The 22706-nt window shown below is 29.5% G+C and overlaps 4 protein-coding genes across 10 annotated transcripts; 2 read left to right on the top strand and 2 right to left on the bottom strand.

Moving 5' to 3' along the window:
- Positions 1 to 1169: 1169 nt before the first annotated feature.
- LOC105250530 (WD and tetratricopeptide repeats protein 1) lies at positions 1170 to 13571 on the top strand. Of its 6 annotated transcripts, none has more exons than XM_025406118.1 (17): positions 1170 to 1253; positions 1408 to 1586; positions 2181 to 2517; positions 2879 to 2935; positions 3121 to 3234; positions 3424 to 3554; positions 3632 to 3743; positions 6371 to 6754; positions 6820 to 6934; positions 7085 to 7255; positions 7333 to 7457; positions 10024 to 10151; positions 10236 to 10316; positions 10649 to 10791; positions 10939 to 11086; positions 11203 to 11395; positions 12536 to 13129. In XM_025406118.1, exons 5-17 carry the CDS (start codon positions 3169 to 3171, stop codon positions 12740 to 12742), a joined length of 2004 nt encoding a protein of 667 aa, XP_025261903.1. In that variant the 5' UTR covers positions 1170 to 1253; positions 1408 to 1586; positions 2181 to 2517; positions 2879 to 2935; positions 3121 to 3168; the 3' UTR covers positions 12743 to 13129. The 6 variants fall into 6 exon arrangements, with proteins under 6 accessions (XP_025261903.1, XP_025261905.1, XP_019882877.1 ...); XM_025406120.1 differs by lacking the exon at positions 1170 to 1253 and adding an exon at positions 13400 to 13571 and having other exon boundaries at positions 1335 to 1586; positions 12536 to 12686; XM_020027318.2 differs by lacking the exon at positions 1170 to 1253 and having other exon boundaries at positions 1335 to 1586; positions 2181 to 2187; positions 2281 to 2517.
- On the bottom strand, positions 13224 to 17211 carry LOC105250529 (Bardet-Biedl syndrome 5 protein homolog). Of its 2 annotated transcripts, XM_011256688.2 has the most exons (8): positions 16987 to 17211; positions 16619 to 16767; positions 16456 to 16505; positions 15819 to 15946; positions 14481 to 14616; positions 14277 to 14378; positions 13802 to 13993; positions 13227 to 13457 (listed from the first exon to the last, which is right to left on the bottom strand). In XM_011256688.2, exons 1-8 carry the CDS (start codon positions 17025 to 17027, stop codon positions 13242 to 13244), a joined length of 1014 nt encoding a protein of 337 aa, XP_011254990.1. In that variant the 5' UTR covers positions 17028 to 17211; the 3' UTR covers positions 13227 to 13241. The 2 variants fall into 2 exon arrangements, with proteins under 2 accessions (XP_025261906.1, XP_011254990.1); XM_025406121.1 differs by lacking the exon at positions 16987 to 17211 and having other exon boundaries at positions 13224 to 13457; positions 16456 to 16530; positions 16619 to 16657.
- A 111-nt stretch (positions 17212 to 17322) lies between these two features.
- On the bottom strand, positions 17323 to 19106 carry LOC105250531 (pre-mRNA-splicing factor RBM22). The gene is made up of 3 exons (XM_011256694.3): positions 18873 to 19106; positions 18728 to 18781; positions 17323 to 18526 (listed from the first exon to the last, which is right to left on the bottom strand). The coding sequence occupies exons 1-3, from the start codon at positions 18924 to 18926 to the stop codon at positions 17399 to 17401; spliced, it is 1236 nt and encodes a 411-aa protein (XP_011254996.1). The 5' UTR covers positions 18927 to 19106; the 3' UTR covers positions 17323 to 17398.
- A 1288-nt stretch (positions 19107 to 20394) lies between these two features.
- LOC112637127 (histone-lysine N-methyltransferase SETMAR-like) lies at positions 20395 to 21201 on the top strand. The gene has a single exon (XM_025406127.1). The coding sequence runs from the start codon at positions 20395 to 20397 to the stop codon at positions 21199 to 21201; it is 807 nt and encodes a 268-aa protein (XP_025261912.1).
- The last annotated feature ends 1505 nt before the right edge of the window (positions 21202 to 22706 follow it).

The raw sequence follows: 22706 nt of genomic DNA, 5'->3' as shown, positions 1-22706 counted from the left end.
TGGCCGCTCTCAGGTTTCTCTCTGGTGGTACTCAGCGATAGACTTTTTAAATTTCCCTAGACTAATACGGATCAATGGTCGGTATTCATAGTCCGATCTTATATTTGAGATCGTCTTAAGTCTGCTTGGAGGTTGACTTAAGACCTCATTCAACCAATCAAATAGCTGCGTAGCATTTCAAGCTCGAACTTAAGACGATCTCAAATATAAGATCGGACTATGAATACCGGCCTTATTCTTATTTTATAGAGAACATCTTATTTCGATAAAATACATTTGTTTATTAATATATATGTGATAAATAAAGATGTATTAATTAAAAGAATAATAAAGTATTTTCTATAATTTCTTATGATGTTTTTCACAATTTTTTCGATCAGCTCGACCGCAATTTCTTTCGATGACTGTTAGGCTGATGGCAGAGAACTAGATGTCTGTCGTAGTCGTGGACGTAAAGTAAGGCAGAGAAAAACGTATAGGCCGCAGCAGACACTTTTGCATAAGCGCATAACCATAAGCATAAAAAAATTGATTGGTTCATTTTCTTATGCATATACTTGGGGACCAATCAATTTCCTTATGCTTCTGGTTATGCGCTTATGCAAAAGTGTGTGTTGCGGCCTTATGTCGTACAAGGCCATTGTCACAATGGCTTTGTACGACTTACGTTTTTCTCTGTCTTACTTTACGTCCACGACTACGACAGACATAAGCGCTCACGTCTAGTTCTCTGCCATCAGCCTTAATCTAATTCGATTACTTCAGATACACATCATTGATCCGGATTAGTCTAGGGAAATTTAGGAAGTCTATCGCTGAGTACCACTGCTCAGTCCGATCAGAGATTCGATTAATAGTGCGTTCAAAAATATGTTTGGTTGGTGTTGGGAAAAAAGATAAAGTTGGCAGTATTGAAAACTCCCAGTGCTGCGTTCCGTTTCTTCCACTGGGCTCATTAGGATTGTATTGTACACTGCGCGACAACGATTCGTTCCGTGGCCCCTCTCTCGCGGGGCAAGGGGAGCGTAGAAGTGACCAAACATATTTTCGAACGTACTAAATAAGTTAAAAAGAGAGACAACGAGAAAGCAAGCGAGACAGAAGGTCACTGCCGTGATTGGTTATCTACCAAGTCCGCGCAGTTCATTTTTACTCACGCTACATCAAAGGTGCCGATAAAGAGTTGCGCTACTGTATATATTGTGGTAGCAGTGCAGCTAAAAAGAACAGACCCTAAATTATACTAGCTATATGTGCGTATGTATGTATATCATATATATCAATAGTTGTATCGTGTTTATATGCATACATATATCATACATATGTATTAACTATGCGTGCACATCACACACAAACATTGTGCTCCATACATTTTTTCTCTGTATCTCTGTACATTATTCTTTTTAGTTCTAACGAATTCTGATGGAAAGAGTGTGTAACAGTTATTAAATATTTTCATATAATTTTTTGCTGTATACTGTGCTGTTAATTATATATGCAAGTAAATGAATATTTATATGAAATGAGAAATGAATCAGTCAGTATGACAATGTGGAATTTTTGTGCAACATGCTTCAAATGAACAAGTAAGTTTATTCACATTCTTATATATTTAGAATTTTAATACTTCTTCGATATATGATTTTATTTGTATGGGTATATATGTGGCTACTAAGAGAAAAATATTTTTATATATTCATTTTATATATTCATATTTTTTTCTCATATTATTTTGTTTATCATTATGTATTTATTAATGGAACTAATGGATGTGTATCAAAAATATTAATAAATTCAAAGATTGTTGGAATCTTCAATAGAATTTTATGATAAAATTAAGAGCTGTAATAATAAAATCCTGTTTTATAAATACAATTAAAACATAATTATAAAACAATGTAATTATAAAATAAAAAAATTGTAGAATAAGACTTAGTGATTCAAATAAAGTGATTAACATATACTCAATATATTTCAATAATTGTAATGAAATCAGTGATTGATACCTTTGACTGTTAAGTTAATATGTTATATGCAATTTTTTAAATGGCTCCAATAAAAAAAGAGATTTCAAGTTAACTTGCATATTATGTACTAACATATTATGTACTACTAACAATAAAATAAGAGAAATTCATCCATTTTGATTCCTCCAGGCTCAGTCATCATTTATATATAAGTTTGCAGGTAATAATGGTAGTATTAAGGAAAAAATAATTTTAAATCTTTAAACCATTGGAAGAACTTCTAACCTCCTAAAGTCATTATTTTACTCGTTAGGACTTATTGATCAGAAAGTATTAATACTTGTTCGATGGCTTATCATCAGAGCTGTCCAAAATAACAAATACATCACTGCTAATCCAGAAGGTATCTGTAGGAATAGCATAAGGAAAGTTTTTAGTATACCGTAGATATATATGATTAAATGGCAATAATAATATTTACCTATATTAGTGGCTGCAACTTCCCAACATTTGCTGTTTGTATGTTTTCTTTCTAAAATATATTTCAGAGGTACTTATCATGGACATCACTAATTTCGATTCTTTTTTCATAACATTGTAATGAATTAATAGATCAAGGATATAGCCAACAAATGTATTAATAAATATATCTAAAAAATATTCAACACATTTGTTATCACTGTCATTACAAGAAGATGCCTTAGATGCAAAAAGAAATTTTTAGAAGAGATAAAAAAAATTCTGGAAATTCTAAAATGGAAACTATAAAATAAAATATTACTAGTTTAAAGTGTAAAAACATCATATAAATATAAATAACCAAATGAAAACATTTTATGCACCAACATTGATAAAGTCTTAATATTGACCAGCAAAGGACATTGACACCTACAAATCTTCAATTCTTTCAGGATACCCTACAATTTGACATAAACCTTGTCTCTGGGCCCAGTAGGCCTAAAATCTAAGTAAAAATGAGCAAATTTTTATAAGTCAAATCTGAGTAAAAAGAGCAAACTTTTTTATTTTTTGATCACACAAAAAATTTATTTTTTTCCTTTTTAACTATTTAAATGAAATTTCATAAATCTAAAATTGCATAAACTTGAATTTCTTTTTATGTAGTAGTTATATATGTTTTCTTTATTTCCAGGAATCTGATTTATTTTATGTAATAATACATAAATGGGATAACATCACAATGTTTTCTAACATTCAGAAAAAGGATTATAGAGTTGTGGATCTAATACGACAAAGGGAAATACAAGTATGCCATGAAATAACTTTTAATTATTAAATATTATATTTGCGTTAATAAATTTTTAATTATATATATTAACTATTATAATTAGCTATTAGTAACTTTTATAACTATATATTTTTGATTAAGTACATTATAATTATGTTTTAATTAAGTATATTATAATTACTAATGTTATATATTCAATTAATTTAGGACTCAGTCACACATACAATTTTGCAAAAACTACATGTTACCGAAAATCTAATATCACGTCTAGGTTTAGAAAAGGAATTAAATGGTCATACAGGATGTGTTAATTGTTTAGAATGGAATGAAACTGGACAGTATGTATCTGTTATATTCATAATTTTTTTGTATTCATATTTTTGTATCAATGATTCAAAATATTATATTTATCCAGAATACTTGCATCGGCATCAGATGATAAGGATATTATATTGTGGGACCCTTTTCGTTATGAAAAAAAATTAGTACTTCATTCGGGTCATCGTGGGAATATATTCTCTGTAAAAGTAAATTTTTACAAACATATGTGTGTGTGTGTGTGTGTGCGCGCGCGCGCGCGTGTGTATATATATATATATATATATATATGTACAGAGTGTGTCAAAAGTTCCGGGACGGCTGGATAATTTGAAAAATACGCATCACAGAGGAAAATGACCTAGACAAAAGTTGTAGGATTTTTCCCGGGCAATCCGACGGTGACCTTAGATTTGATCTTGGATAGTCATTTGAAGTCACATAAAGATTATCTTCAATTTCTTAAATGGAACCCCCTATTTTTCATTGCATATTCTTGTAGCTTATCTCGAGAGCTTTCCAAAACACTATAATTAAGTACCTTTTTATTAAGTACTTTTTGAGTTATAAGGCTTGAAATAATTTCTTAATTTTACATAAACCATAAAATATCTAGTAAACCATTCATTTTTCGATTATCTTACCTTCATACTTTTATGTACAAAATAATGAGAGGAATCAATTGGTGTAAAGAAAACACATAGTTGTTTCTAAGAAAAAATATGTAATTTGCAATTAACAATTCCATATTTTTTCTTAAAAACAACTGTATGTTTTCTTTACACCAATTGATTCCTCTCATTATTTTGTACATAAAAGTATGAAGGTAAGATAATCGAAAAATGAATGGTTTACTAGATATTTTATGGTTTATGTAAAATTAAGAAATTATTTCAAGCCTTATAACTCAAAAAGTACTTAATAAAAAGGTACTTAATTATAGTGTTTTGGAAAGCTCTCGAGATAAGCTACAAGAATATGCAATGAAAAATAGGGGGTTCCATTTAAGAAATTGAAGGTAATCTTTATGTGACCTTCAAATGACTATCCAAAGTCAAATCTAAGGTCACCGTCGGATTGCCCGGGAAAAATCATACAACTTTTGTCTAGGTCATTTTCCTCTGTGATGCGTATTTTTCAAATTATCCAGCCGTCCCGGAACTTTTGACACACACTGTATATACAGGGTGAGGCATCTAAAACAGGCCACCTGAATAACTCCGTTGGTAAGCCGAATACAAAAAAATTGTTCAGACAAAAGTTGTATGGTTTCAAGGGGGACATATGATGGTGTCATTAGTTTAATCTTGAAGAGCCACCCGAAGGTCACGTGAAGGTCAGCTCCAACTTTTTAAATGGGACACCTTATATGCTTTTGCATATTCTTGTAGCTCATCTCAAGAGCTTTGCAAAACACTACAATTATGTTAGTTTTCATTAAATACTTTCCAAATTATGAGGCTTGAAATCATTTTTTAATTTTACATAAACCGTAAAATATCTTGTAAAATATTCATTTTTCGATTATTTTACCTTAATACTTTTATGTACAAAATAATGAGAAGAATCAATTGGTGTAAAGAAAACACATAATTGCTTCGAACAAAAAAATGTAATTTGCAATTAACAATTACATTTTTTTGTTCGAAGCAATTATGTGTTTTCTTTACACCAATTGATTCTTCTCATTATTTTGTACATAAAAGTATTAAGGTAAAATAATCGAAAAATGAATATTTTACAAGATATTTTACGGTTTATGTAAAATTAAAAAATGATTTCAAGCCTCATAATTTGGAAAGTATTTAATGAAAACTAACATAATTGTAGTGTTTTGCAAAGCTCTTGAGATGAGCTACAAGAATATGCAAAAGCATATAAGGTGTCCCATTTAAAAAGTTGGAGCTGACCTTCACGTGACCTTCGGGTGGCTCTTCAAGATTAAACTAATGACACCATCATATGTCCCCCTTGAAACCATACAACTTTTGTCTGAACAATTTTTTTGTATTCGGCTTACCAACGGAGTTATTCAGGTGGCCTGTTTTAGATGCCTCACCCTGTATATATGCTAGGTCATTTTAATCTACGCACTGAAATATCTCAAAATCCATAAGTTTAAGACAAAAATGTCTCAGACAAAAGTTGTATGATTTCGAAGGAGCCATAAGATGGTATCATTGGTTTTACCTTGAAAAGTTGATTGAAGGTCACCTTCAATTTCTTAAATGGAACCTCCTATTTTTTATTACTTATTATTGTTGCTTATCTCGAGAGCTTTCCAAAACACGATAATAAAGTATTTCTTTATTAAGTACTTTATTAAGTACTTTTCGAGTTATGAGGCTTGAAATAATTTCTTAGTTTTACATAAACCATAAAATATCTTGTAAAATATTCATTTTTCGATTATCTTACCTTAATACTTTTAAGTACAAAATAATGAGAGGAACTAATTGGTCTAAAGAAAAAATATGTAATTGTTAATTGCAAATTACATATTTTTTCTCTGAAACAACTATGTTTTCGGCAACAAAACATTATGTGTTTTCTTTATATCAATCTTTAATTTCTAATCTTTAAGATACAATATTATTAAAATTTATATATATATTATATAAATATTACTATTTTGTATTATATAAATATAGTATATTTTATATATATAAATATAAAGATAAATAAATATAAACGTTGAAAATTTTGTGTGTAAAAATTCGTTAGAATTACATAATGATCTTATTATACTTGTGTAATATTTTAATATGATTTTTATTAAAATTTTTAAGATATTGCATGAGATATTTATTTTAATACTATTTGTATTTGCTTCTAGTTTATGCCAAAATCAAATGACAGCATACTGGTATCAGGTGCAGGGGACTGCAAGATTCGGGTGCATGATCTAACACTCTCCGAACCAATATTCACGTGTAAATGCCACAGACAGCGTATTAAACGTATCGCCACTGTGCCCAGTATTCCCTTCTTGTTTTGGAGTGCGGGCGAAGATGGTCTCTTTTTACAATATGACATTCGTACACCGCATATTTGCAGGAGCAACAACCACAGTGTTCTCGTGAACTTAGTTTATCATATGGGTCGTTATGCGGAGGGCAAATGCATTGCCATAAATCCGAGAAAACCTGAGCTGATAGCTATTGGCGCTAACGATGCTTATATTCGGATGTATGATCGACGAATGATTAAGTTATCGCAGGTATTTTTAACATACTGCAGCCAATAAATTTTCTAAGTATAACATCTAATTTTGAAAACTTATAGCTACCTCCATCTCCCTCTATACATGATAATTCAGATTGGGCAAATATAAGTCGAGCAGGAAAAGGTGATCCAGATGATAATATTCCATTGGGTAGCACACAATACTTTATAGCAGGTTTGTCTATACAATCAGAGATATCATTTATCTTTACCTTTATTTTTTTTTGCTAAATATAATATGATCATTTTACTAAAATTAACTAAATTAACTACTAAACTTAATAACTAAAATTATCATACAATTCATAATTTAAATATTGAATAGGCCATCTGCATTCTCGTGATGGTAATAAGAGCATTACAACTACCTATTTGACATTCAGTGATAATGGAAATGAATTACTTGTGAATATGGGTGGAGAACAAGTTTATTTATTTGATATCAATGAGTCAAGTAATTCAAAAACATTTCTTAGTTCATCAAGGAAATATTCAAGTATCACAAAACTCGTCATTTTTATGTATGTACACGTGACAAAATTATTATATTCACATTAAATTATGTTTTACTAGATTCAATCGAGCGAGATGAAGATCTTGACAAGTATTGTATGAAACAAAACATAAACTATACAGAAGATTTTGTAGAAAAAACTGTAAAAATATTGCCACCCTATGTCGAAGAATTAAAACGTCAAGTGAGTTTATAGAATTATTTCTTACATGTGTGTTTAAATAAGGAATTTGTATCATAAGATATGAATATCTTTAGAAATAAAATTTTTAATTTATTTCTCTATTATACAGGGTGCACAAGAAATATCGAAATTCCTTCCCAGATAGCAAGCATACGTCATTTTGACGTTTCAAACTGGTCATTTTTGGTCACATGTCATCAAAATGACTGATTCGTTATATGACTATATTGATGTCTTGATATAACATTATTTTGACGTCATTTTTCAGTAATAAAGTGACGATTATTTTATTATTAATATCATTAGTTAATATATCGATTCCATAAAAAAATCTTTTAAAATTTTTTATATAACATGACTTTCGCGATCAGACTTTAACAATTGTTAAAGTAAAATTTACTGTAAAACCAGAAAATTTCACTGTAAAACCTATAATCGTTAGTTCGTTCGTTTATCGCTATGATCGTATTATCTCTCTCGTATTTAGTCATGAGCATTATATAAAGTTTGCAAAGAGTGACAGATAGAATTAGAAATATTACTTCGATTTAATTTCTTATACAATCTCAATAGAGAGGCTTCAGATATTAAATCGATTTTATAAGTCGGACAAATAAATGTCTGGCTACTTAATGAAAATGATTTGTTCGTTATCTATTTAAAATAACAAGTTCAATATATATATATATATAATATAAATAAAATAAAATTTTAATATAATAAATATTTAGTAAATATAAATAAAATTTTTAATTTTATATATATTTATTTATATTTATATATATTTATTTTTATATTTATTATATTTGTTATATTTATGAAATAGATAGAGAGATGAATTATAGTTTAATATTACTGGCATTAACGAAAGAAATATTACTGAGATATTACCGATTGAAATAGTCAAAATTATTAACTGATTCCCTATAAGCACACAATATTCCTAGGATATTGTATAAATATTATTAACTGTTAATAATATTTATACAATATTTTAGGAATATTGTGTCTTAATATAGTGTTTTTTCAATAAAATATCACTGATTTACAGTGTGCTGTACTTATAACTGCTGTAATCAGTGACTATTTACTGTTTTTCAGTGATAATACACTGATTCACTTTTAGAGAGTGCTTTATTTGACAACATTATTAAATATATTCCCGGGCAAAAAAAATCCATATATGGATTTTGTCAATATCTAATTATACATGCTTAGATATGATATCAGTATCTGATTATATCTGATTGTACAAAATGGCGTGAGGTATCTAATATTTTTTATGATCAGAAATGGTCAGAAATGGACATCATATCTAAGCATATACAAAAACGTATGCTCTGATAAAATCATATGTGATATTATATATAATCATATAAGACTGTATATAATTTTTCTTTTTTTTTAAATAAATAGACATGGACTTTTTTCCCCGGGTTATTATGCTAAGAAAAAGACGTCAAAATATGGTACATTTTATGACATCAAAATGCAGTATTATGTCATGACGTTAAGAATCTGTGACATTAGACCGTCACTTTTATGTCATAAAAACGTCAATTTGTGACGTTAAGAATACTCAGTGAATGATCAATTTGAAATGTCAAAATGATATGTGCTTGCTACCTGGGTTGAAAAATAAACATTTTCGAAAATATTTTATATAAAAGTTATATGGTTTTATGTAGCGCATTACATGATGATATTATGACCTTGAACAGTTGTTAAGATCACATAAAAGTCACCACTAATTTCTTAAATGGAAACATCATTTTTCTTTACATATTCTTATCTTGAATGCTTTTCAAAACACTATAATAAAATATTTTTTCATTCCGTACTTTTTGAGTTACGAGGCTTGAAAATTACAGTATTGGAGATCAGATTTACGTCTTTATTGTGTGTATGTCTGTACACGTACACAAAATACTTTTTATAAATACACCCTGTATAAACCAATAGTGTATACACACACACACACACACACACACACACACACACATGCATATATATATATATATATATATATATATATATATATATATGTCCCAGTTATCTTCCATCATCTTTCAAAGACAGATTCCTGGAATCATTTGAAGACGATTTTTCCTCAGCAAAAATGTCAATGAAGGCCATCATTTTTTGCATGTTCCCGATTTTTGTCATCTTTATATATCTTTGTAATTAAGTCTTAAATTAAATCTCAACTAATGTAAACTCTATTTAAAATTAATCGAAGAATGTGGTTTTGTTACTATTTTATTTCTACAAAGCTTAGTTTACGAAAAACCCCTTATTTTCAATCACTTATAATTCGAAAATTATTAGTGTCTCGACATTTTCGTTGAGGAAAAATCATCTTCAGATGATTCCAGGAATCTGTCTTTGAAAGATAACGAAAGATGGACACCCTGTATATATATATATATATATATATATATATATATATATATATATGTATATATATATATAAAGTATATATATATATATATATATATATATATATAAAATATTATAAAGAAAAATTTTTACATTGTAATTAATATAATACATTTTTTATTAACAGGCAAATGAAAGATTTGAACAGCAGAAGTATTCACTAGCTATTAATTTGTACAATAAAGCAATTTCTTACTGTCCATGGGCAGCAGTACTTTTTGCTAATCGAGCAGCTGCTTACATGAAACGTGCTTGGTAACTATTTTGATAATTTAGTTAAAAGTATGTATACATCAAATAACTTAAAAAAAACATACATACTATGTAATTTTAATGTAGGGATGGCGATATTTATGCCGCTTTACGAGATTGTCAGACAACATTATTTCTCGATTCGGAACATATAAAAGCTCATTTTAGGTAAATCAAATTAGTTTTTATAATTGATAAGTTTAAGAGAAAGTTTAATCATATTAGTAATTAATTATATGAAATTGTTGTCTATTATTATACAATTTCAATTATAGTATATATATTATATTATATATTATCTCAAAAATTTGTAGAAAAGATAATACATTTAGTTTAAAAGCTATAATAAGAATTTGCTAAAAGTAAAAAACATTAAATGTAAGTTTTAATCTTAGTTCAACAAACATTCTTATTATCAAGTTTTTAAATTTAATTTTTTATGCTGGAATCGATAAGTTTTTTTTAATTAAATTTTTGTTTTAACTTATACATATGTACAGATTGGCGCGTTGTCTGTTTGATTTAAATCGATCAATTGAAGCTGAAAAAGTACTCAAGAATTTTCAACAAAAATTTCCAGAATATTCATCTAATTCAGCGTGTAAAGCATTGAAGATGGATATAAAGGAAGCTATTGATGCTGGTAACATTATTCGATCTCATTCATGAAAATGTGTACAAAATAATAATATGAAATATAAATTTTTTGTATATAAATTTATGTTGTAAACTACATATAATATTACTAATGCTTTATTTAAAAAATCATTTTTATGTTATTATTCATTAGGAAAAGATGTAACTCAAACCAATCAACCATTTTTTCCAATATCAGAATATGAGCAAGAATGGAGACGTAATACAATCGACTACAAAATGAGATTTTGTGGTCATTGTAATACTACAACTGATATAAAAGAAGCAAACTTCTTTGGAAGGTAACTTTAAATAACATTTAATGGTATGATAAGAATTTGTTCTTTATTTCATTTTTTTAATTTTATATAATTTATATAATTTATTTTGATCATGTAATATTAATTCCTGTTTAAAGCAATGATCAATATATAGTAGCTGGATCAGATGATGGTTCTTTTTTCATCTGGGATCGTAATACTACTAATATTATACGTGTACTTCGAGGAGATGATAGAATTGTCAATTGTTTACAACCACATCCATCCACGTGCTTGTTAGCTACCAGTGGTATTGATCCTGTGATCAGATTATGGAGTCCATGGCCAGAGGTAAACATTTTTTTCTACTTTTTTTTCTTTACAGTGCACAATATATATAAATATAATGCATATAATGCGTATGCATTATTATGCAATATAATTTTTAAGTAAATTGCTAAAATTGCTCTCGTCTTCCCTCCTTTTCTCCTTTCTCTCTCTCTTTTCTCTTTCTTTGATTAATTATATTTTATTCTCTTAATGAGATTATATAATTTTCAAGTCTAAAATAAAAAAATATAACTCACATATGTCAGCATATTGCCTGCATAATGACAAAATTTTAAAATTGAAAATGCTTGCATGAACATTGAAAGATGCGTCCTCATATGACATGAATATTATCAGCAAGTGAAAGAGATCTTCTGATGCTCTAAAAATTCCGTTAAATGTTGCTTATTTTGCCAGAAATAGAACACAATTAATTCGACATTATTGGAGCAATAAAAAATGAATATATTCACTAAAATTATAATAAATGAATAGTAAATTATGTGTAAATTATGGATTTTGGACTTGATCTAATCATATATATATATATATATATATATATATATATATATATATACAGAATTATACACACACACACACACACGCGCACGCACATACATACAGGTACATACGCACACTCATACACATATATACATGTATATATACAAAAGTATACATTCTCCATTTGTATTAAATTTTTCATATCATTTTAACAAATTAAAAGAAAAGAGACAAGGATTTCTTATCCTAACTGGTACTTACTAGAAAATTTTAATGATAAATATGAGTGTAATTAATATTTTTATGTTTAGTCCAATATATATTTAGGTATTTGAAAATATTGAAAATATTGGTTTTAAAATTCATAATAATACAATAAAAAGGAAATAAGTCTATATTCTCAACATAAATCGAAATAATTTACATATAAACTTTTATTCGATTGAATAATAGTGTATAAATAAATTATTTCGATTATTTTCTTCAATTGAAGTTTCATTTTCGAGAAAAATAAGTATGAAAAGTTGTCGAGTATTCATACATTATTTTAGCATTTGAAGATTTAAAAATGCAAAAGCCGTTTATCATAATTTAATTCATAGAGCACAACTTTATATTATGACAAAAAGACAAATGCTATTAATTTAATTTTAATTATAGGATGGTAGTGTAAATGAAAGGGAAATACAGAATCTGGATGATGCTGCATCAGCCAATCAAATACGTATGAACAGTGATCCGTTCGAATTAATGCTTATGAATATGGGATACAGATTTCGTGATCCTCAGCATGAATTTGGTGACGAAAATGGTGAAAATCAATTTAGTCAACCGATAACACAAGCTTTAAATTGCAGGCCAAGTTAAATTCTTGCGAGAAAAAACAGACTAAAATAGATAATTTTATCTATATTAATATGCATATTATGATTTTGCACACTATTTTAATTATTTATTTTTTCATCGATCTTGAATTATTTTTATTATATAATAAAAGCATTTTTGTAAGATTGAATACAAGATAAAGTTTTGTTTATTAAGATGATATTATGAGTGTATTAAGAAATGTAATCCAAAATTGAGCAAGAATTATATATTTCAAATCTATAATTAATATATCATATTGTGTGTGTGTGTGTATATATATTCGTATGTGCGTGTATTGTGCGCGTGTATCTTTGTACAAAATGAGTTTGCTTCTATTTTCTTGTAAGCATATTGTTTTCTATAATGAAAAAGAAACTCAAAATTCAACATGAGTTTGTGTTATTATGGCATTAATATAAATAAGATTTAAAATAAAATATAAATAAAATTTATAATTATAAATAAAATTTAAAACTCTAAAAATGATTAAATTAAAAATTTAATTAACACATGATGGTATAAGTTCCCATAAATTTTGCAATGTACTGCTTTCTCTTGGCTCTTCTGCTGCAAGTCCTAAATGAATTGAAAAATTAGGTTTTCTTTGACCTGTATTTCCTTCGGAAAAATAATAACCAAACACATTTGATATTTCAGATTGATTATCTTGTATCTCAGTAAAGTGTTCCACGTTAACCTCCTCCTGTGAAGATGCCTGTAATACACACACACAATATTTAATTTTTTTTTCATTGGACGACGCGTGCGTATTTTACTTATATTCAAGATTCATCCAACAAAATATTAATGTTATGGGATGTTATTGAAAAAATTTATCAAACAATTTGATTTTAAATAGGTGTAAAAGTATTTTTAAAAAAGAAAAATAAGTTATTAAGACTCAAACTTATAAATTTAATTTAACCATAATCTATTTTTGGTTCCAATAAAAGAAATCTCAAACATTTTATTGAAAATTTTATTTTGATTAATAAATCAAAATAAATCACTCATAATATTATTATGGAAAAATGTATATTAGTATGTATTATAAAGTACCTGATGTTCAAATGTATATTCCACACCAAAAATAGGAAATTTTCTGAATTCTGAAAAAAGTATTGATACTTCTTTGTGAATAATGTGAAGTTGCTGCAAGGGATTAACACGAAAACCTAAAACATATCCTCCGCTAGCTTCTGTACTTAAAATTACTAAAGTTGGTCCAAATTTTGATGTTCTAATAGTAATCTGTAAGAAATTTATATAAACCATACAATTTATTAAAAATGTTAAATGTATATGTTTCATAAATTTTTTTCCCAACTTCTAAAGATACTAATGTAATAAAAGATATATCTTTTAAAGATTTAACAATTGTTTGTTATTATATATTAGAGTGTTATCCCAGCAAACACAGAATATTGCGGCAATATTACAACATTGCAGCAATGTTGCGGCAATGTAGCTGCAATATTTTGGTTTGTTGGGATTATTATATACACATAATACATATTTATATTTTCACACTTACATTTTCAATTGTAAGATAAGGTATTGACACATTAAACTGATGATTTACATCTGCATACCATACTAAACGTATATTTGTTATAATAAAAGTTCCGATATTTCCCTGTAAAAGATTCGAAAAGTTCCGATATTTCCCTATTTTTAATTTGCGATTATCATGCATAACAATGTAATTCAAAATGTTAGAAATTAAAACATTCGGAACCTGTTCAACAGATAAATTCCAAACATCTTGCACAGAAGAATGTACTTTTTCTTGAGGTAACAAAATCAGCCGATTTTCACGTATAATACCGCTTCTCAATTTAATTTCTCTGTAAACTTTTGACGATATGTAAGCTCTGTAAAAAACGGTTTATAAAAATAGCTCCTATTGATATGTATATGAGGCAGGGCAAAGAACTTGGCAAAAAACTTGTTTTTTTATTTTAAACAAAAAACATTGTTTTTTTTTGTTTAGAACAATGTTTTTTGTTTTATTTGTGTTTTTAAGTAAAATAAAAAAAAACATGTTTTAAACAAAAACAATATGTTTTAAACAAGCAAAAAACACTTAGCTTTGATCTGTGTAAATATTTAAATTTTTCGCTAGCGTTAAACTGTAAATAACGTTGCCAAAGTTGACAACGCTATTAAAAATATAGATAATAAAATAAAAGTGATAAGATGGGTATTATTTTAGCAGAATATTTATTTTTGGAGAAAAAAAGATCTAGTTAATAATATTTAATATATAATACTTTAGTTCCTTTCCTATTTTTATTAAGTAACCTCATGCTTAACTTTCAACATAAATTATAAATCAAATAAAAATAAAAAACCTCAATTCTTTTTTTTAAAAGAAGAACTTTTTTTAGAACTACTTACCTGCTATGAGTTATATACTATTAATTTAAAATGCAAAAATGTAAAGTCAGTCAATATCTTCTAAGTAATCTTTATTGTATTGATTGTTATTTAATATCCAAAAATAAATATTCTGCTAAAATAATACCCATCTTATCATTTTTATTTTATTATTTATATTTTTATATCTATATGTTACATAAATATAGATAAAAAACTAAAAACACTAAAACAAAAACTTTTTTGCAATATACACATCTATTAGTTTTTGTTTGTTTTTGATTTTTTTTACAATTTCTTTTCCAAATAATCATATATTTTTTATTTGCGATATTTTAAACGGTTCTAAGCAATAGTTTAAAACAGTTTAAAATGAAAATGTTTAAAACAGTGTCCACTGTTTTAAACAAGTTTTAATCAAACAGTTTTAAACACATTGTTTAAAACATGCCTACCATGATATGAGATGTTTCACATAAAATGTTACAGGTTTTTCGAAACTTGATTCCATATAAAAAAATATTTTAGAACAAATTAATAGAATTTTGAGGGAAAATAACTTTGAATTTTAACGAAAATCATTTTTCAACATTATGCGAAGATCAATCGAATCTTTTTTAAAGAAATTCTTCTAGATATTTAAAAGAATTTTAATATAGCAATATAAATAGCAATATAAAAAGATGATAATTATCACCTGTAAACGCCTATTACCGAAGTATAATGTCTCGTACTTTTGATATCGTGATTCGTAAATATAAATTCATATCGACAGTTTCGAAATGAAGTTAATATATGAAGAGCTTGCATATATCCTCCATGAATCTAAAAAAAAAATACTGGTCAACAAAAAAAAATAATTTTAACTTTTTCCTCTTATAATTTTGCAGTTTTGGGCTTATTTAAGTGTGCTGATTTCGAGTACAAGTTTTTTTTAACAGTTCTTGTTTTTTAATATTTTTAGACTATCCCCTTTAGACATCACGTGCAGTTTTTTTGAGTTTTACTCGACTCAAAATTATTATTTTTTTAACTTTCGATATGTCTTCGACTCGGAGACGTTGTTTACATAATCCAGATAGTTTTTGTTATATTTGTGGCATTTAATAATAAAGGAATAGAAAAAATGTTTTTTTTGAAAAAAATTGTAATATTTTATAAATAAAAAAAGTAGAGCTGATACAACTAAACTAGTATTTTTTTCGTAATCAGTGCCTTAGACATAATCTATAATAAATGTTAAATGTCAGGAAAAAATTTGAGTGCTGACCAAGTGCTGTAATTGCTTGCTACTTTAACAATGCAATAAATATTCACGCTAAAATGTTTCTTACCGTATGAAGAATTTTCGTGTTTACTGTGATAAATGTATTGTAGCCTATACCTATAAAATTATGCATCTTACTCTCCTCCGTTCGAGAAATTATTTATATTAAATAAATTAAAATTATATTTTGTTAAATTACAAATTATACTGTACGATATTTTGTGTCATACTTAAATTGATTCGTGGTAAGGATAAAGAATGCCACAAGATTCTTAAGTTTGTGACAATCAATTTTCCTAAATCTCCAGCATTGCCTTTTGTATCTTCTATCATGTCAAGTTTATCAACAGTCAATTCACCAGATTGCAGTTGCATATTACTGCATACAAAAATAATTTTAACTGTTAAGCATTGCACTCTATAATAATTTTTCATGGATTTCATTTTTAATATGGCTATTTAATTACACATATGTGACATTTAGTATAAGAGATACATTTAGATATATAAATGTGAAATAAGAATTGAATAACTACATTTAGCATATTAAATAACATATATTAAACAAAATTGAAAATAATTAAAATTTTATAATTACGAGTGAGATATATCAAATCTGACTTCATTGTCGTGCCACATTTTGGATATCAACTAAACAAGGCGACTATAGCTGATTTTAGTTAGACAGAAAATCAATACTGTTGTCATATCTACAGAAATGCACAACAATATGCTTTGCGAAGTTGGAGATTCTTTCTACATAAAATCAAATTTATCTTGTGTTACCAACAACAGATATTTAAATTAATTACATAAAAATAAAAATAGCATAAATAAAAAATTTAATAACAAAAGAGTCGAAAAACCATATATATATATATATATATATATATATATATATATATATATATATATATATATATCTATCTCGTAATTTCAAAGGAATTCAAAGGATATATATTTCTGTCCTATTTCATTACAGTTACATAAAAAACTCATATCTCATTACACTATTCTTCCGGCCAAGGTTTGCCTATACCCTGTGATGCACCCATTCTGGATGGATCTTGACTTGGATAATGTATAGGAGTTGTTCCTGGAGGGAAAATCGGCGTCGCAGCTGAAGCCGCCATTTGTGGCGGGAACATAAATTGAGGTGCAACAGGCGGTGGTGGAATCATCATTGGCGGCATCATACCAGGCGTGGTCTGCAGGTTGAAAAAATTATTACCCATAGTTTCTGGTGGTGGTGGTAATGCTCCAGGTAATCCCGGAACAGGTTCGAGAATCTCTCTCATTGCTTCTGTTGCGGATATTGTTTGCCTTCCCTGAGAACGGCCCCATTTTATAGTGAGTCGTCTTCCACCCAATATCAATTTGTTGAACGTTCTTTCTGCCGCTGCCTCGGCAGCGTTTCTTTGCGTATATTGGATGAAGGCACATTGTTGACGTGGCACCATAGTTACCGAACGTATCTCACCATATTGATAGAAATGATCGCGCAATTGTTTCTCTGTCAGTATATCACCTAAATTGCCAATATACAATGTCGTGATAGATTTATCTTCAGGTGGATCGAGCTTGGGCATAGCTGCCGCTCTTCGCATAAGTTTGTCTGCCACTGGATCATTCACGCCATAATAACGATCTTTTATGTTCTGATCAGCTAATGGATCGTCAGGATCTGTTGGCTTTTCATGTCGATAAGGACATTCTTCGCCTCTCTTACATTCACCTTTTACCCAAAATGAACAAATATGTGGTCTATTTCTCTTGTAATATGGACTCGTTCTAGCCAATTTCATTAAGAGATCACTAGCTGCGGCAGATTTGCCAACAGCACCAGCTGGCGTTGTTGGATCAATTTTTCCAATTTCATTGTCTATATTTTGTACATAATATTCTTTATTTACATCTGAACGTGGCAAATCATCTTTAATCTTTAAAGCAGCATCACGAACTTGAATAGGCAGACCATATTCCAAATCTAATAAACATGTTTGACAAACATTTTTCAATCGACTACATGTCTGACAGACTTCAGTCTTTTTAAATCGCATCCTTGCTCCAGGACACCATCTAAATACTGTAAATGGTCGCATACATATCTTGCATTCTTTTCCATATTTCTCTTTTGTCTACAAACAAATATATAATAGTTATGACAAAGTTTAATAAAATAGACTTTCTCATTAAAAAAAAAAAGAGAATATATTAGGTTTTGCAACGTTATTTGTTACTATTTGTTAAATTCAGGTAAAAGTTCCCATTAATATATTACTTCACAATATAAAGACTATTTAAAAGAAAAACATTTGTGCAGTAACTATATAACTTACCATACGAATATATGGATTATCTCCTAAGCATGTCTGACATAATATTGGAAATTCCTATATGAATAATACAAAGATATAAGAAAAAATTCCATTTTTAAGAATGTGAGAACACCAATATAAAATTCTTTAATCTCCTTATACTTACAGCATCCTCCCAATTTTGTCTGTTATATGTATTGGTAGTTTTCGATGTAGCCATAATGCATTAGTTTATCTTCAATCAAAAGCAATTAATATTATATTTTCACTATTTACAACATAAACATTGAGACACTAGCTTCCATCGAATGCAAACTGTTAAACTGTTAAACTGTAAATGTTAGGTCCTTGGCACAAAAAAATACGTAAGCAGTGAAACCATCGACATATAGTGCGTTCGAAAATATGTTTGGTCGATGTTGGACATAGACATAGTAAGTATAGACCGAGCATCCATTATATAAGCGTTAAGGGGTGGCACCCGATTGACCACGTCGCCAATTGGCCAATTCAAAATAGGACTCTCTGATTGGTTAATCGTTGCTGGTTACCCTAGGCACAGGTCGATATAATTGGCTGTGGTCAATCGCAACGTGTGAAACGGGACGCTCTCGCGTTAGGCCGGGTCTACAATAGATAATTTAAGCCCTAAGCCTTAAGAAATTGTCCAATCACAGTCGAGTATTCTCTTCATACTTGACTGTGATTGGTCAATTTCTTAAGGCTTAGGGCTTAAATTACCTATTGTAGATCGGGACTTAAGCATACGAAAAGAAAGAGAAAAGATGTAAGATGAGTTTCTTTCTCTTTTCAATGCCGGAGAAGTGGGGAGCACTTCTTCACATCTTCTCGCACCGGTTTGTCATGGAAGGGCGAGGAGATGAGGAGAAGTGTTCCCCACTTCTTCGGCATTAAAAAGAGAAAGAAACTCATCTTACATCTTTTCGTATGCTTAATGGTGCGGTCCCATAATACGGAACGTATGCGCAATGCGGAATTGGCGGAACGAAGTTCGTCCAATCACAGACATTCCGTCAATTGCGTTCCGTTGAAATATATTTTCTTATGTCCCATGGAGCGGAAAACGCGGAAGCGCAATTGGTGTTGGCCAATCACAAGATTCTTTCCCATAGATTTTTTTGTTGTCTATATCGGAACAGCGTACATTATTAGCTCGCGCAAATTACGCTTCCGTATTTTCCGCTGCATGGGACATAGGAAATACAAATTTATGCGAATCGGATTCACACATATATGTCAAAAAATTCATGAATTTCATATATTGGGTTGGGGAAAAAGTTTCTTCGTATTTTCCGGCAGATGGAATTAGAATCGCATAACCTTGATAATATTAATCGGATCTGTCAATACTTTGTGTGCGTTTGAAAGGTGACATATCATAAAGAAAAAGTAGCAAAAAAGTAGTGATATTTATCTATTCAGTTAAAAGTTATTGCATCTTGAAAATGAGTGAAGAGAAAGAAGAAATTCGATACATTTTAAAATTTTATTTTAAAAAAGGGAAGAATGCAACTCAGGCAGCTAAAAAAATTTGTGATGTTTATGGACATGATGCTGTATCAATACGTGTTGCACAAATCTGATTCAAGCGTTTTCAATCTGGAAATTTTAACGTCAAAGATACACCTCGCTCTGGTCGACCGATCACTGAAAAAGTCGATGAAATTATGGAAATAATTGAACAAGACCGGCATATTAGCAGTCACGAAATCGGTAAGCAACTGAACATCGACCACAAAACAGTTTTAAACCATTTGCAGAAAGCTGGATACAAAAAAAAGCTCGATGTTTGGGTGCCACATGATTTAACAGTCAAAAATTTAATGGATCGATTTTCTATCTGCGAATCATTGTTAAAACGAAACGACATCGAACCATTTTTGAAACGGCTCATAATAGGCGATGAAAAATGGATCACGTATGACAATAATGTACGAAAAAGATCGTGGACAAAGCGAAATGAAGTTCCGCAAACTGTGGCAAAGCCAAAATTGACGCCAAGAAAAGTGATGCTGAGTGTGTGGTGGAATTACAAAGGAATCATTCACTACGAGCTGCTGCCGTCCGGTCAAACAATTGATTCTAACCTTTACTGTCAACAACTGGAAAGATTACGCCAGACAATTGAGAAAACGCGACCAGAATTGATCAATAGGAAAGGCGTCGTCTTTCATCACGACAACGCGAGACCTCATGTATCTATAGCGACTCGTCAAAAATTAAGAGAACTTGGCTGGGAAGTTTTGATGCACCCACCTTATAGTCCTGACCTTGCACCATCAGACTACCATTTATTTCGATCTCTACAGAACTCTCTTAATGGTACGAAGTTGGCTTCAAGAGAGGCCTGTGAAAATCACTTGTCACAGTTTTTCGCCCAGAAATCACACAAGTTCTACAGTGACGGGATTATGGTTTTACCTCAAAGATGGCAAAAGGTGGTCGAACAAAACGGCACATATTTAATTTCATAAGCTTCATTTCAAATATGAATAAAATTTGTTTCATTTTTGCAATAAAATACGAAGAAACTTTTTCCCCAACCCAATATAACTTTCAAAGCTGACAACAACTTAATATTGAATATGGATTCTGAAAAATTGTTTATTATTATTTGTGGATTGTTAAGTAAATTAAAACAAAGTTGGTGTATATTTAAAAAGAATGAATTACGTCGTAAGATTATAAAGTTATATTCATTGTATATAATTGTAAAAAGAAATGAAAATATTAAAAAACGACGAAAATATTGGATGCGACCTATATTCAGCTTAGAAAGAAGATTCCAACAAGGAGCAAGTGAAAATCTTGTAAAGGAAATGCTGATCAAAGACACAGAAAAATATATGGATTATTTTAGAATGGCACCTCAATTATTTGACGCATTATTAGCATTAGTTGAACCATTCCTTGTTACACTCTTATTTAAAATATTTTTTAATAATTATTTAATAATATTCTTACGGATATCTGCTGTTTCGACATTTTTCATCATACACACAATTTCGAAGTTCCGCACAAAATGTGTATAAAATAGAAACTTGCGGATAGAAATCGGCGGAACAGACGTAAAACAGGTTAAACCAATCACGAGCGTTCCGCCAATTCCGCATTGCGCATACGTTCCGTATCATGGGACCGCACCATCATGCCTCGATAACCTGGGTATTTTATGTACAGAAATACACCATGGATTTATTTTAAAACAGACAACGAGCGCATTGTTTCTCGATATACAAGGGGCATTTGACAACGTTAACCCTTCTATTTTGACTTCTTTACGTTACGATTTTTTCTGTGCGTTAACTGAATTTTAAGTTTACGTATGGAGTTAAATTTACGATCTATACTTAACGTAACGTAATGCGATACGGAACACCTTGTGCAAAGGCCCTAATGCTTATACAATGGATGCTCGGTCTATACTTACTATGTCTATGGTGTTGGGAAAAAAGATAAAGTTGGCAGTATTGAAAACTCGCCGTGCTGCGTTTCGTTTCTCCTACTGGGATCATTAGGGGTGTTTACCATAGACGTATATAACTAGACTGCGCATGCTGTGCTAGCCATTGAAGCAAACATTTAAAAAGAGAAAGCAATATCGGGGGATCTCTGTCTCACTCTAAATCACACCGTGGAGGGGGAAGTGAACTCTTTTCCCCTCAAGACTTAATGGGAGGCTTCCCCTGCAACTCTCATTCTGCTTCCCCCACTTTTCTTACTGTGCGAGAGAGAAAGAGATCCTCCGAGCCATTTTCTATCTCACTTCATTGCTTCAACGGCCAGCATAGCATGCGCAGTCTATGTATATATGTCTATGGTGTTTACGACAATTATAGTGCGTTCGAAAATTAATGCGTTCGAAAATATGTTTGGTCGGTGTTGGGAAAAAAGATAAAGTTGGCAGTAATGAAAACTCCCAGTGCTGCGTTTCGTTTCTCCATTGAATAAAAAATACCAGGAAGGAGCATGTAGCAAT

Source organism: Camponotus floridanus, unplaced genomic scaffold, assembly GCF_003227725.1.
Source record: "Camponotus floridanus strain SB8 unplaced genomic scaffold, Cflo_v7.5 scaffold133, whole genome shotgun sequence".
Classification (NCBI taxonomy): domain Eukaryota; kingdom Metazoa; phylum Arthropoda; class Insecta; order Hymenoptera; family Formicidae; genus Camponotus; species Camponotus floridanus.
This window is presented reverse-complemented; position numbering and strand designations above follow the sequence as displayed.